General features: G+C 51.2%; 1 protein-coding gene across 1 annotated transcript in view; it reads right to left on the bottom strand.

Moving 5' to 3' along the window:
- BCR (BCR activator of RhoGEF and GTPase) overlaps positions 1-15838 on the bottom strand; it is a 141061-nt gene that overhangs the window by 8051 nt on the left and 117172 nt on the right. The window contains exons 11-16 of the mRNA XM_037823508.1: positions 13562-13681; positions 12651-12726; positions 11463-11567; positions 8853-8927; positions 4202-4299; positions 747-878 (exon numbers count right to left, since the gene is read on the bottom strand). Coding sequence (XP_037679436.1) covers positions 747-878; positions 4202-4299; positions 8853-8927; positions 11463-11567; positions 12651-12726; positions 13562-13681 — 606 coding nt within the window. The remainder of the gene's footprint in view (positions 1-746; positions 879-4201; positions 4300-8852; positions 8928-11462; positions 11568-12650; positions 12727-13561; positions 13682-15838) is intronic.

Genomic DNA, 15838 nt, shown 5'->3' with positions numbered 1-15838 from the left:
AAATGACCGGGAGAACATGGGGACCCCATTCCTGCCCCCGGACTGGCTAAACCCCTGCTCCTGGGCCTCATCCGATGGTGAGGGCAGTGCCCACCTCCAGGGCAGGGACAAGGGGGCATCTCAGCTGGATGTGGTAAGAGGCTGTAAGGGAAGGGGGACACCACAGCCCACTCCCAGCCATGCTCACGAGCACAGGGACGGGGTGCGAAACTGTACAGGGGGGATCCCCACGAAACCCAAGGCTGGCAGTACCAGCTCTGGAGTGCCAAGAAATGGGAAAACCAGAGATGGGGGTTCCAGGCGCTGGATAAACTCCATATACTTCCAACGGACAGAGGCTCAGGAGGGCTTTCCCTTGCAGCCGGGGGGGACCTTCCAAACCAACTCTCGGGGGGACTTGTGCCCGCTCTTTTTGACGCCACAGCCACCCCAAGAGAGGCCGACAAATGGGCCGGCTCTGGGGCCCTTGATTTGCTGGTTTCAGCCTTGGCACCCCCAGACCATTTTGCCTCTGCTCTCCCCCAGGCCACGGAGAAACCAAAGCTGCAAAAACAGCTGAACTGAGAGTCCTTTGAGGGACAGACACCCAGACAGACAGAGGGGCAGCAGAAGGGCTGGCCCTGGCCTGGCTCGGGGCTCTGGGTCCCAGGTTTCCTTATTTTGCAAGCCCAGGTGCAGCCTCCACCCGTGGACGTGGGCGCGGGCCAGCGGGGTATACCCCGGGGTGGGCACGGGGCACTACTCACCTGCACCTGGCCCTTCCCCATGATCCTGTCCGTGCTCTCGCCATCCTCTTTGGGGAGCTTCGTCTTACTGTAGCACTTCTCGTAGCACAGGATCCTCAAGGTCTGGGAGCCCTCCAGCTCTATCTCAAACTCCTGCGCCGAGAGAGAAGCCACGTTCCGTGTCAGACCCTCCTTTGCTTCAGTCCTCGGACGCGGAACATCGGGGGCCGCTTCGCTTTGGGCATCAGGGACCCCCATGTGGCCTTGCTCGGATGTCTCCGGAAGCTCTGAGTGTCTCTCTGACCTGATGCATTTGGGGGGGGGGGGTCCCCAGCCCCCCTGCATCAGGGTCCAGGGGTGCTGGTCGAGCCTGCAGCTCTTCCTGTACCTGAACGGGGGTGGGGAGGGTGTGTGCACCAGAAACAGGGAAGTCCACCCTGGGTGAGCCACGTGCACAGGGAGGCTGGCTGCCAGGCAACCTGCGTCTAACCCTCCGCACCACCACTGCTGACCTCACCTGAGGCCTAGAGCACACTAGAACATTCTAGAGCATAGCAGAGCATGCCAGCACATATGAGAACATGCTAGAACATACTAGAGCACAGCAGAGCATGCCAGCACATATGAGAACATGCTAGAACATACTAGAGCACAGCAGAGCATGCCAGCACATATGAGAACATGCTAGAACATACTAGTGCATGTCAGAGCATACTAGAAAATGTTGGAGCATACTAGTACACACTAGAACATACTAGCACATATCAGAATATGCTAGAGCATACCAGAATACACTAGAACATACTAGAGTACACCAGAACACAATAAAACATACTGGAGCATACCAGAGCATGCCAACACATATAAGAACATGCTAGAATATACTAGAACATACTAGAGCATAGCAGAGCATGCCAGCACATATAAGAACATGCTAGAACATACTAGAGCATGCCAGCATATATAAAAACATGCTATGTTCTTATAGTATGTTGGAGCATACTAGCACACACTAGAACATTCTAGCACACACTAGAACATGCTAGATCATACTAGGGCATACCAGAACACACTAGAGCCTACTAGAGCATACCAGAGCATGCTACCGCATATAAAAACATGCTAGAGCATACTAGAACATACTAGTGTATGCCAGAACATACTGGAGCATAGAACAGGGAGCATACTAGCACACAGAACATACTAGCACATACTAGAACATGCTAGAGCATACTAGGATGTAAGCGTGCATACCAGAACACACTAAAACATGTTAGAGCACATTAGCACACACTAGAACATACTAACACATGCTAGAACATGCTAGAACATACTAGTGCATACCAGATGTGCCAGTTTGAATGTATTACGTCCCCCTAATGCCATTATCTTTGATGTAATCTTGTGTGGGCAGACCTATCAGTGTTGATTAGATTGTGATTCTTTGAGTGTTTCCATGGAGATGTGCCCCACCCAACTGTGGGTGATGACTCTGATTGGATAATTCCCATGGAGGTGTTGGCCCACCCATGCAGGGTGGGTCTGAATTAAAGTACTAGAGCACTATATAAGCTCAGACAGAAGGAGCGAGCTGCTACAGCCAAGAGAGACACTTTGGGGAACACAGAAGCTGAGAGAGGAGCTGCAGGTGAGACACAGTTTGAAGACGGCCGTTGAAAGCAGACTCTTGTTCTGGAGAAGCTAAGAGAGGACAAACACCCCAAGAGCAACCAAGAGTGACATTTTTGAGGAACTGCAGCCTAGAGAGGAACGTCCTAGGAGAAAACCATTTTGAACCCAGAACTTTGGAGCAGACGCCAGCCACGTGCCTTCCCAGCTAACAGAGGTTTTCCGGACACCATTGGCCATCCTCCAGTGAAGGTACCCGATTACTGATGTGTTACCTTGGGCACTTTATGGCCTTAAGACTGTAACTGTGTAACCAAATAAACCCCCTTTTATAAAAGCCAATCCATCTCTGGTGTTTTGCATTCTGGCAGCACTAGCAAACTAGAACACCAGAACACACTAGAGCATACTAGCACATGCTAGTACTTACTAGAACACAATAACACATCCTAGAACATACTAGAACATGCTACTACAGTGCTAGACCACATTAGAACACACTAGCACATACTAGAGCATACTAGCACACAATAGAACACACCAGAGCATGCTAGAACATGCTGGCTCCAAGCACATACTAGAGCATACTAGCACACACTAGAACATACTAGTGCATACAAGACACTAGAGCAAGTGGCCCATGCTATCACTTACTAGAACATACTAACACATACTAGAACATATTAAAGCATACTAGAATATGTTAGCACATACTAGAGCATAATAGCACACACTGGAGCATACTAGAACATACTAGCACATACCAGAACACACTAGAGCATGTTAGCACATGCTAGTAGAACACACTAATGCATACTGGAACATGCTAGCACATGCCCAGCGCACACCAGCACACACCAGGGCACTCTAGAGCACCCCGCCTATAGCCTTCCCTCATGCACTTCCAGGCCACGGCCCTCTTGCTCCCCGCGAGGCCGTTTGCAACGGAGCCCACTGGGCTCTGATCACCACCTCGCTCAGCCCTTTCTGCAGGCACCTCTGCAGCCAGAGTCACCAGGTCACTTACCGGGGTCCCTGGACCCCCAACTAAACTGGCAGCAAGGTCTAACTGTCAAAGAGCAGGGGGCACTGAGAGCAGGAACGGGCTCCAGTCCCTCCGCTCTGTGAGCCGTGGCACCCGGGAGGTCCAAGCAGCCGGGGGCCGTCTCCCTGCAGGCCGGTGGGCTCCACCCACGGCACCCGGCACGGGGCCCCTGGAGGCCACGGATGGGCCACCAGCTGGGCAATGGCCTCCCCCCTGGACCTGGGGACTTAAGCAGCCCTGGCCTGTTCCAGGCTAAGTCCCTGTCTCTGGAAAGCTCCACACAGAACGGTTACATGGGCCCTGTGCCAGCTCTCCAAGGCGGAGGAAAACAGAACCACGGACGACACAAACGGACCAAGACCCCTTGGACCGGCTGCAGCCGAGGGTGCAGGGCCTGCCGTCCCCACTGGGCTCCCACAGGCAGAGCTGCAGGTCATGGGGCTACAAGGCTTCCGGAAACCAAGTGCTTCCCAGGAAAAACACTACGGAAATCTCTTAAGTAAACACCAGGTAGTAAGAAAGGCAGGACAAAAACCCTGTCATGTTATCTTTCCAAACACTATCCCAAGATAACTGACTTTACAAGGTTTCCTAGCACGCACATGTTTCGGGAATCTCAGGAACCGGGAGATAAAATCTCTTGGACAGGTTACAACACTCTCCACTTCCAACCCCTCCAGGGACATTCCCAGAACACTGGTGACATCGTGTATGGGGAAAGCCGTCACGGGGTCCCTGGGAATTCTGACTGTCTGAGGAAAATACCCTGAGCTTGGGTGGCCTGGGCACAGCAGCTGCTCACCTCATTCCAGTTTGGCTCGGCCGTGTCCCGGTAGACACGGGTCTTTGCTTTATTCACAAAATAGCCGAAGGAATCCACCTCCAGCGTGCAGTACAGATCTGTGGGGGGCGACACGGAAGGTGAATGTGCTGTTTCCTCCATCTGCATTTTCTACTCCCCAAATCAGAAAAAAATAAATGGTCTCCAATGCATGTTTTTAAACACACACAGGCTAAAGCCCCCACCCTGTCCCAGGGGGTTTGGGGGCTGCAGCTGGGAGGTGGCCGTCTTTCATGGACTCTCGGCAAACGCTGGCTAAACCCCTGCTGTACGAGGGGTGCTCCGGGGGGACGGGAAGGGCAGAGAGGCCCCCAGTCAGCTTTCGGGGTTCCCCCAACAATTAGATTCTGTGTCTTGGTGCGGCTCTATTTGGGTCCTCCCTGTTTGGAGCTCCTTGAGCTTCTTGGACGTGCATATTCACGTCTTTTGTTAAACGTGGGATGTTTTCGGCCGTTATTTCTTCGAAGGTTCTTTCTGGTGGAGGCCAGCCCACCCTGGGGGTGTGGAGGGTAGGGTCTGTGGCTGGAGCAGGGTGATAGTCAGGCCTGCTGGGGGCAGCGAGAGCAGGTGGGTGCTGTGAAGTCAAGGGTGCAAGAAAAGAGGAGACAGGCAAGACCCAGGGGTAAGCAGGGAAATGACAGTGTGGGGTTTGCATCTTGGGACAACCACGGGAAGCAGCAGGGACCTGGGAGAAAGCCACCGCAGTGAGAAGCCTGGCAGGGGGCTGGAGATGCTAAAGCAAGACCACTTAACCCGACTTCTTGGTCTATACCCCAAAGAACCGAAAGCAGGGACTCGAGCTGATATTTGCACACACGGAGGCTCACGGCAGCAGTTTTCACAATAGCCAAAAGGAGGAAGCAACCCAAGGATCCATCAGTGGATGAGTAGACAAACAACAACACACAGTCTATCCGCACCGTGGAATATTATTCAGCCATAAAAAAGGAAGGGAGTTCAGACACACGTGACAACACGGATGAACCTTGAAGACATCACGTTGCATGAAATCAGCGAGACACAAGAAGATAGAAGTTGTCTGACCTCACTGATACGAAAAACCTAGAAGAAGCAAATTTCTAGAGACAGATGATAGGTTATAGGTTACCAGGGGCTGAGGGTGGGGTTGGGGTGGGGAAGAGGGAGTTATTACTTGACAGGGGCTTAGTTACTGTTTGAGGTGACGAAAAAGATGGGGTAACGGATGTTTGCGACGGTGGCACAAAATTGCAAGCATAATGAATGCAATGAATTGTACACGCAGAAGCGGTTAAAATGGGAAACGCTGAGTTGTATGTATCTTGCTATAATAAAAAGTTAAAAATAAAACAAGACAGCAGGACTGCCAACAAAGAGCCGAGTTTAATGGATATGCCAGTGAACGGAACGGAGGTTTCTGGTTTGCCAGGGGAGGGTGGAAGTTGGCACCCCCCTCCCTGGGGTGGGAAATCAAATAAGGGGAACGTGTTTGGGGGTTACAAATGATTCAGGATCAGGTTGGGGGTACGGAGTTTAGCATGGACGTTGAGGGGATAGATGAAAATGTAATGGGAAGACAAGTGATAATTTGGAAGTAAGAGGCCGTTTGGGGCAGTTTGGGTATAGAAGAGCTGTGGGGGTACTGAAGGAAGGGAACATGGCCCAGAGGGAACCCCAAGAGATGCCAGCATTTACAGGGTGTCCCAAGACAGCGGGGCCACGGGGAGCCTGGCACCAGGGCCAGGGTTGATTCTGTGTATCTTACAGCTTTTTGAGGCATGATTTGCACCCTCTACAATCCACCCACTTTAAGTGCGCAGTTTGAGGATTTTAAGGACATTTGAACACTTGTGCACAGGGGACCAAAATCCAGTGTCAGGACCCTGCCATCACCCCAGGTCCCCCTTGGGTTCAGCCGTGGAGCTCCCCGCTCCCACCCCCACCCCAGAAAACCAGTGACATGGCTTTGTGCCTCTGTGTTTTCCCTTTTCTAGAAATGCCACATACACAGAATCACATAACATGTAGTCTTTCGCATCTGGCTTCTTTCACTCAGCTTAATTTTTTTGAGGTTCAGTCATGTCACATGTGATTAAATTATATAATTAAATTATAACATAATTAAATTAGATAATTAAATTATATTATTATGTAATCATATGTATTTATATATAATTATATTATATAGATATAATATATAAATCCTGGGACCTCTCAAAGTCAAAAATAAAATAATAAAACCCTGCTTTCTCTTCAAGCTCCCTCTTTGAGTTTCCTTTTGAGATCTTTTGAAATTTGGAATCCACACCAAAAGCGGCCGACTCGAATTGCTAATCAGGCCCCCAGTTCAAAATAAAGCCCACCTACCCTAAACCTACCCCTATAAGAGAGATGAATTCCTGTCTAATCAGCAGGAATCAAGCCAACTTCCTTTTCATGTCTGTAGAAATCTTTGCCATCCCTCGAAGCTCACGGCTGTTTCCAGCTTTTGCAAGCAATCTAGCTTCCTTGCTGCAGCGAAACTTCTGCTGTCCAGAATAAAATGCTATAATCTGCAGCTGACTTCATATATCAATACTTTATTCTTTTTTATTGCCCAGCAGTATTCCATTGAATGGATATCCCACGTTTTGTTCCAGTTGATGGACATTTGAGCTGTTTATGGTTTGGGGTGAGGACGAATAGAACTGTTCTGAACATCTCGGCACAAGTTTCTGTGTGCACACATGGTTTCATTTCTCTAGAGAAAATACCTTGGAGTAGAATTGGGGGTTGTGCCAGTTTGAGTGTATTATGTCCCCCAAAATGCCATTATCTTTGATGCAATCTTGCATGGGCAAATGTTTTAATGTTGATTAGATTGTAATTCTTTGCGTGTTTCCATGGAGATGCGATCCACCCAACTGTAGGTGGTAACTCTGATTGGATAATTTCCATGGAGATGTGGCCCCGCCCATTCAGCATGGGCTTTGACTAGTTTACTGGAGCACTACATAAGCTCAGACAGAAGGATGGAGCTTGCTACAGCCAAGAGGGACACTTTCGAAGAATGCACAGGAGCTGAGAGAGGAGCTGCAGCTTACAGAACATTTTGGAGACGGCCTTTGAAAGCAGACTTTTGCTCCAGAGAAGCTAAGAGAGGACAAATGACCTAAGAGAGTGACATTTTGGAGAGAAGCTGAAGCCTAGAGAGGAACGTCCTGGGAGAAAGCCATTTCGAAACCAGAACTCCGGAGCAGACGACAGCCCAGTGCCTTCCCAGCTAACAGAGGTTTTCCGGACACCATTGACCATCCTCCAGTGAAGGTACCCGATTGCTGATGTGTTACCTTGGACACTTCATGGCCTTAAGACTGTAACTGTGTAACCAAATAAACCCCCTTTATAAAAGCCAATCCATCTCTGGTGTTCTGCATCCCAGCAGCATTAGCAAACTGGAACAGGAGTTATATATATATAATCCATTATTATATATATGTAATTGTGGATATATATTTGACTGTCTAAGAAAATGAAACTGTTTTCCAAAGTGGCTGGACCATTTTACATCCCCATTGGCCAGTTTCTCCATGCCCCCCAAAATACTTGCTGTTCTTGTCTTCTTGATCGTAACCTTCCCAATGGGTTGGAGGCAGCATCTCACATCTCACACTACGTGGTTTTAACTTGCATCTCCCTAATGACTAAGCATCTTTTCATATGAATCTCCTTGGTGATGTATCTACCGATGTCCTTTGACATTTTAAGAAACATTTTCAAAATTGGGTTTTCTCCTTCATATTGAAGCGTAAGCACTCTTTACATATTGAGGATACAAATACCTTATCAGATGTATGAGTTGCAACATTTTTTCCCATTCTGTGGCTGTTGGCTTTTTGGGTTGCTGTTTGGTTTTCTGGTCCTATTTTGCCTGTGAGGCAACGAGGGGAAGATAGACAGAGCAAGGCCTGCCGGACGTGCTCGACTACGGGTGCTGAGGTTGGGTGGAGGGGCTGCGCTGAGGGCTACAGCCCACACTGCCCCAGGCTGAGACGTAACCTGCCCTTCCAGCTCTGACGCTGTGCAGCCGGGAGAGGCCCCCGATTGGAGGGCAAGGAGGAAAAGCCAAATCTATTCCGCCGGTTGAGGTCAAAGATGCCACGGCAGATGGCTCTCCTGGCTTGGAAACTCTGGCTGCTCAAATGGGCACAGGAAAAGGCCCTGAGCTGCCTTCTGCCTGAACCACAAACTCTCACCCCTGCAATCAGAAGCCATGCCTACAGGGGGGCAGCATGCCAGCTTGCAGGATCCGAGACAGTTCCAGAATGGGCAACAATTGCACCCCCAGTGGGAGCGCCCAGGGCGGCCAGGGGGCAAAGCTTCTGCCGATAATTTAAGCCCTTTTCCTTGTCCTCAACTCATATATCTGATAAGGTACTTATATCCTCAATATGTAAAGAGTGCTTACAATTCAATATGAAGGAGAAAACCACCCAATTTTGAAAATGTTTTTTAAAATGTCAAAAGATTTCAGTAGATACGTCATCAAAGAGATTCATATGAAAAGATGCTTAGTCATTAGGGAGATGCCCTGTCCTGAACGGAGACACCCGCTTGGCCTCCTGCCACCTTCCTCCCCCAACCAGCCACTTACTTGAACTCTGCTTAAATCCTGTGGCCGAGTGGACGATCACGTTCAGGAACCCACAGAGCCCAGAAGATTCATCGTCTGTGTGAGAGGTCAAAAAAGAGGTGAGCTTCTGCTCTCTGGGGCAGGGGGAGAGGCCGTGCCAGGCTCTGCTGCGAGATCAACCCCACGCGGGTTAAGGTCAACCCTGTGACTGCTGTTTGCCCAGCCGGCGAGGCAGTTTCATGGACCCAAAATGCACCCTTTGTGGTCTCCATCTGGCAAATGAGTGACTGGGGGGTGGAGGCACGGGAGCACGGATGGTGTGTGGGAAGCGCATGCTCAGTGTGCAAGTGCGTACAAGGGGTATGGCTAAGAGCAGGCATGCATGTGTGCAAGCGTATACCCATGTGTGAGACTGTAGCTGTGTGTGCACAAGTGTCTACCCATGTGTGACACAGCATACGTGTGTGCAAGCATATACATATGTGTCAAAGTGGGCGCAGCTGTGTGCAAAGGCGTATGCCCACGTGTGAGACTGAATGTACGTGTGTGTGTGCAAGCATATACCCATGCGTGAGGCTGTATGTTTGTGCATGTGTGGACACATATACTCATGTGTGAAACTGAGCGTAGCTGTGTGCACATAAGCGTATACCCAAGCATGAGACTGAATGTACGTGCATGTGTGAGCATATATCCATGTGTGAAACTGAGCATAGATGTGTGTGCACAAGAACATAACCAAGTGTGAAACTCAATGTATGTGCTGTGTGTGCAAGCATATACCCATGCGTCAAACTGAGTGTAGCTATGTGCAAAGGCGTATGCCCAAGTGTGAGACTGTACGTGCATGTGTGCAAGCATATACCCATGCATGAAACTGAGTATGGCTGTGTGCACAAGCATATACCCATGCATGAGGCTGAATGTATATGCATCTGTGTGTGCACATATACCCGTGTGTGAAACTGAGTGTAGCTGTGTGTGCACAAGCATATACCCATAGGCATGAGACTGAATGTATGTGCTGTGTGTGCAAGTACCTGTGCATGAAACTGAGCATAGGTGTGTGCACAAGCATATACCCAAGTGTGACACTGAATATACGTGCATGTGCGAGCATATATCCATGTGTGGAACTTAGCATAGGTGTGTGTGCACATATACCCATGCGTGAGATTAAATACCTGTGCGTGTATCTATAAGCATATACCCATGTGTGAAACTGAGTGTAAGTGCGCGTGCACATATACCCATGCATGACACTGAGCTTATGTGTGCACATATACTCAGCTGTGTGTGCACAAGCATATATCCATGGGCATCAGACTGAATGTGTGTGTGTATGCAAGGGTATACCTGTGCATGAAACTGAGCATAGGTGTGTGCACAAGCATACACCCACGTCTGACACTGAATGTACGTGCATGTGCGAGCCTATATCCATGTGTGAAACTGAGCACAGGTGTGTGTGCACATATACCCATGCGTGAGATTAAACATATGTGCGTATATCTATAAGCATATACCCATGTGTGAAACTGAGTGTAAGTGCGCGTGCACAAACATATACCCATGCATGACACTGAGCATATGTGTGCACATATACTCAGCATATACCCATAGGCGTGAGACTGAATTACGTATGTGTGTGCAAGAGTATACCTGCACATGAAACTTCAGTGTCAGTGTTTGTATAAAAGCATATACCCACACATGACACAGCATACGTGTGTGCAAGCATATACCTGTGTGTGAAACTGAGTGTAACTGTGTGCATAAGCATATATACATGCATGAGACTGAATGTAGTGTGTGTGCACAAGCACATACCCATGCATGACACTGAGCATACGTGTGCATAAGCATATACCTGTGCATGAAATTGAGCATAGCTGTGTGTGCACAAGAGTATACCCATGGGCGTGAGACTGAATTATATGTATGCCAAGCATATACCCATGTGTGAAACTGAGTGTATGTGTGTTTATACAAACATATACCTGTGCTTGAAATTGGGCACAGCTGTGTGTGCACAGGCATATACCCAAGTGTGAGACTGTTCGTGCACGTATTGTAAGCATATACATGTGTGTGAAACTGAGTGTAGCTGTGTGCACAAGTGTATATATCCATGCATGAGACTGAATATAGTTGTGTGTGTGTGCACAAGCATGTACCCATGCATGTGTTTATACAAACATATACCTGTGCTTGAAATTGGGCACAGCTGTGTGTGCGCAGGCGTATACCCAAGTGTGAGACTGAATGTTCATGCACGTGTGCAAGCATATACCTGTGTGTGAAACTGAGCATAGGTATGTGGGCAAAAGCACATACCCACGCATGACACAGTGTACCTGGGTGCAAGCACGTGTGACGGTGAACACGAGCACACCTGAGCAAAGGTGTGGAGCAGGAAGGCCCAGTGGAGACGTGGGCTGGGGCCAGTGAGGAGAGCGTCCGGGAAGAAGCATCAGCTCGCAGGCCTGGTGACGGGAGACACTGGCCCGGCCCCGTGCCCTCCATCCCTGGGCGAGGCGACGGGCACACAAGTCCCCGCATTCCTTCCCACGAGAAGTGCCCGGGCTGGCCAAGCACCCAAGTGCCCGCCAAGCAGGGAAGTGGCCTCACCTTCCTTGTTGATGGTGAGCGGGATGCTGTGCACCGTCTGCAGCTTGACGCACGAGTTGGTCAACATCTGCAGCTCCACCGAAGTCAGGGAGAAGCTTTTGAAACCTAAGAGGGTGGAATCACACACAGGCAGGGTTGTGGGCCCCTTCTCCCTGGGCATGCCCCTGACCTTGGCCATGGCCGCCAGGGTGTGCTCTGACGTGGCCGGTGCCCAGCTTGGCAGCTCAGAGGGGTGCCCAGAGCCAGGAGGAACCTCCGCTTGGCACTTAGAGACCCACGAGTCTGCACAACCTGTGGGCACAGCTGCAGGAGATCCAGAGAAGGGGAGCCCTGCCTGGGAGGTCTCCCCAGGACCCCTATCTCTGCACCGGGGAGAAGGGGCTCACTCCAGAGCACACCCCAGGAACAGATACTGCACTCTGGAAATGGCTTTTGGGTCGCCACGATACAACACCAGGCACTCCGGGCTTCCAGAAAGCTCCCCTCTGCCCAGGGCTGCAGCAGGGGGCAAGCGTGAGCTGGGAGGATGTGGCTTAAATCGGACATGGATCTAACAAGACTGAGGTGGACAGGGACGCAGGCCAGTCGAGAGGCATGCAGAGCCCCCCAGCCCCATGCCAGAGCACCCCAAATGCTGATTCCACGGGAGGAAGTGGCCCACCCGCCATCGGGGTGCCAGGCCACCGGGCAGGAGGGACGGTGGCGCAGAGCACACAGTCTGCGTGTTGTATCCTGAGCAAGAAGGGCTCGGGAACCCAAAGTCCCCCATGTCTGGGGCGGGGGTCTCTGCTGTCACCCCCCCAACCCCACAAGTGCTCCCCCAGGGAGCAGGGAGGCAGCTCCGAGCTCAGGAGGAAGACAGAATCTCTAACAAATTCCAACAGAAAGAAGCACCCAAAGAAGGGGGCAGGGGCTCGTGGGAAGGCCTGGGAGCCCACTGGTGGTGGTGGGGGTTCCAGAGGGCAAATGGGGGGAGCCCCAAGGATTACAGTGTGGAGATCTAGCAGGACAGCCCCTCTCCGACTTCTTTTCTAGCTTTCTGCTCCACGCAAGATTTCACTCGGCTAAAAGGGCTCCCCTGCCACCCTCTCAAAGAAAAAAACAACAAAAACCTTGGCAGCCACAGGGACAGACAACTGTCCGTTCTAGAACGACAATCCACAGCCCGTCCGGTGCAAGCCCACTTACATTTCTTCTGCTGTTCCCGAACGTTCTCCCTCCACTCGGCGCGCTCATAGTCAGACGAAATCAGGAATGTGTAACTCTGCAGGGATGGGGAGAGGAGGGGAACGAGGTGCTGGTGAGCCCAGGGGGTCTGGGTTCTGCAGGCCCCTCCTGCAGACGTACAACTGCCCACCACCCGTGACTCTGCAGGTGCACACCTCCTGGGTACACACACACCGGCATGCCCAGGGCCAACTGGGGCCTCGTGGCACGGTTTGCTCACAGCAAGACTTGCCACTCCCAGCAGCCTCTGCTCTTTCTTGCTAGCTGGGCCTTGGGCCTCTGCACCATCTCTGCCCCGACCCCTTCCATCCATCCTTCCTGAATGGGACAGAGCACCAGGCCGGCAGTGTGTGGGATTTGGGGTGCAAAGAGGGGGCTAATGCTCTCCCAGCCACCTGCCACCCCTCACCCCCAAGACCCCGGGCGTGACGCAGAGACGAGGCTCTCGCAGAGCCCGCCGGCCACCGCTTCCCAGCCGGGAGCTGGAGGACAAGGCGTTCTGCGTGCCGACAGGCGCGTGGGCTGCCCACGGAGGGAGAGGGCCCGGGCTACAGACAGACAGAGGTCAGGCTCAGAAGTCTGTGAACCACATCCCAAGAGAGAGAAGGAGGGCTGGGCCTGCACAAACTTCTGGCACCCTCCATCCTCAGCCTCCCCGGAGACCCAGTGACCGCCCAGCGGTGAGGACAGAGACAGCAGCCTTGCAAAACGGGGGTTCCAGGCGGAAGCATGTACACGTGTGCACGTGCCACGCCGGATGAGATTCCCAGCCCGGAAACGCGCTCGAGAGCCGAGGGGCCACCGACTGCCCCCCAAAGCTGGCCCTCATCTGGGGGCTGTGGCCAGTCTCCAGCCCCCCCAGGCCCACTGACCTTGCCATTACGGTTGTGCACCCGGAAGGCCATGTTTGGGGACGTGAGCAGAAGCAGAGACTCCTGCTCGGAGAGTTTCTTCTTGAGCCTCTCAATGGCTTTACTGCCCTTGTTCGCTCTCTGTGGGGAGAGGCCGTGGGGTCAGGTTTTCCCCGTCCCCCCCAAACCCTCCACCCACAGAGGATGGGGCTCCCAGCTGTGAGCTCAACACACAGCACGGGGCCCCGGCTAAGCGTGGATGGCTGGCTCCCCCTTTTTATTAATGGCCAATTTTTTTTAAGTGGTAAAACACTTATAACGTAAAATCTGTCATTGTCACCATTTTTAAGAGCCTCATTCAGTGGCCTTAATTACATTCACGTCGAGCAGCCATCCCCCATGTTTCCCGTGCCCCCAAAGTAAAAACTCAGAAGCCGCTAAACAACAGCCCCCCCATTTCCCCGCAGACCCCGGTAACTTCTGATCTACTTTCTATATTTCCATGGGTGTGCCTGTTCTAGATTTTTCACGTGAGCAGCTTTCGGTGTCTGGCTTATTTCACTCAACGTGATGCCTTCCGGGGGCACTCACGTCATAGCGTGCCTCAGAACGCCGTCTGTTTTTATGTCTGAATAATATCCTGCTGGGTGGACAGGACACATTATTTCCCCGTTCACCCATCAGAGGACACTTGGGCCACATCTATAGATCACGCGTCTACGGACATCTGTCCAGGCCCCTGTGGCCTCTGCCCAGCCTTTTGTGGACAGCCACAGTGTCAGGGCCTGGCTCAAGTAGCCCAATGTGCGTGGTGACCCTTTCCGGAAGGAATCAGGTCCACTCACCAGGGCACAAAAGGAGAGGCACCAAAAAACTCCTTTGGTTCACTTTCTCCAAACTCGGCGTCCAGGGTGGCTGTTGTTATCCAGCCCCTCTGGTTGATCCGTGTTTCCACAAGCATCCACGAGGGCCCTGGTGGAGGACCCTTCTGGCCTGGGCTACTCCGACATGTGAGGGGCTCACCTCACTATTTCTACGGCTTTCTAGAACCTTCCGGAAACAACTGCGAGCCTGCCTGGGGCCAGTCCGGAACACCTGGAGAGTCTGCACCGGCCAGCCTGGGGCTTGCTCCCCACCGTGACAGTGGGATGGGGTTGGGGGGCCACCGGCCTGCCCCCTCAGCCCCGGGGACTCTGAGCCCTTGGGGTGTGGCCATGCCTGTCCCTCTAGGACCTGACACTTTGCCTGGTACCCGGCTGCCTGGCGGCAGGTGGGGTTCCATCTCTTCGTCAGATGCCATCATGGGCTGAATCATGTCCCCCCAAAAAGGACATGGAGATGGAATCACCATATTGTCAGTGTAACTAACGCCACTGAACGGTACACTCAAAAGGTGTCAAAGTTGGAAATGCTACGTTCTGTAACCGAGAAGTTAGGATTTAACAAATGATTACGTTGACGGAATCACTCTCTAGATATTTCTTTTTATTTTCTGGTATATTAGAATAGCCAGAGAGAAATACCTGAGATTTCTGAACTGTAACCCAGCTTGCCGTAACTCTGATGATGACCGTATAACTATCGCGCCTTTATCTTGTGGTTGTACAAACCTCGTGACTAACCCTTACTTGTACCCCTTACCGTGTTTTTCAAATTTAGAGTCTTATGATCACTGAAGACAGCCTCTAATGTTTATTAAAGAAGGGTGTTGAGTCAGCCCAGAACTAACCTACTCCAAATCCAAAACTATCTTGCTAGACGGAGCTGGATCTAATCAAAATTGGCCCGCTTGATATGCAAAGTAGCTTCGACTTAACCCTACACATAACCTGTAACTCATTATAATACTAAAAATCATGCCCGTCATTTTCTTACATACGTTCTGCGGCTAAGTATATCATCAGTCTGTGCATGCTCAATAATTAGATCACCTCTAATTACATCATCTTGAGCCTCTGTGCTCATTATCCTAAAACCTGCCCATCTTTTGATGCCATAAAACCATCAGAGTTACTGCAGTTAGGGAGACGGATTTCGGGGTCAACAGGCCATCTGATCCCCTACTTCACACCTAGTGATAAACTCTTTCTCTCTTTGAAACCCTGTGTCTCAGGAATTGGTCATTTGAGCACATCAGGCAGAGAACCCTCCACTTTTGAACGGTATCAGTTGTATAGATGTCACCACAATAAAAATTTTTAAAAAAAGAGATACAGCGAGAGATACGTTCATTTCCTAACCCCCAGCTTCCCCGAAGGTGATCATGAGGTCAAAGTGGAGCTGGGGTCCTCGTCCAAG

Source organism: Choloepus didactylus, assembly GCF_015220235.1.
Source record: "Choloepus didactylus isolate mChoDid1 chromosome 23 unlocalized genomic scaffold, mChoDid1.pri SUPER_23_unloc1, whole genome shotgun sequence".
NCBI lineage: Eukaryota > Metazoa > Chordata > Mammalia > Pilosa > Megalonychidae > Choloepus > Choloepus didactylus.
The sequence above is the reverse complement of the archived record's forward strand: the minus strand, read 5'-3'. Positions and strand labels throughout refer to the sequence as shown.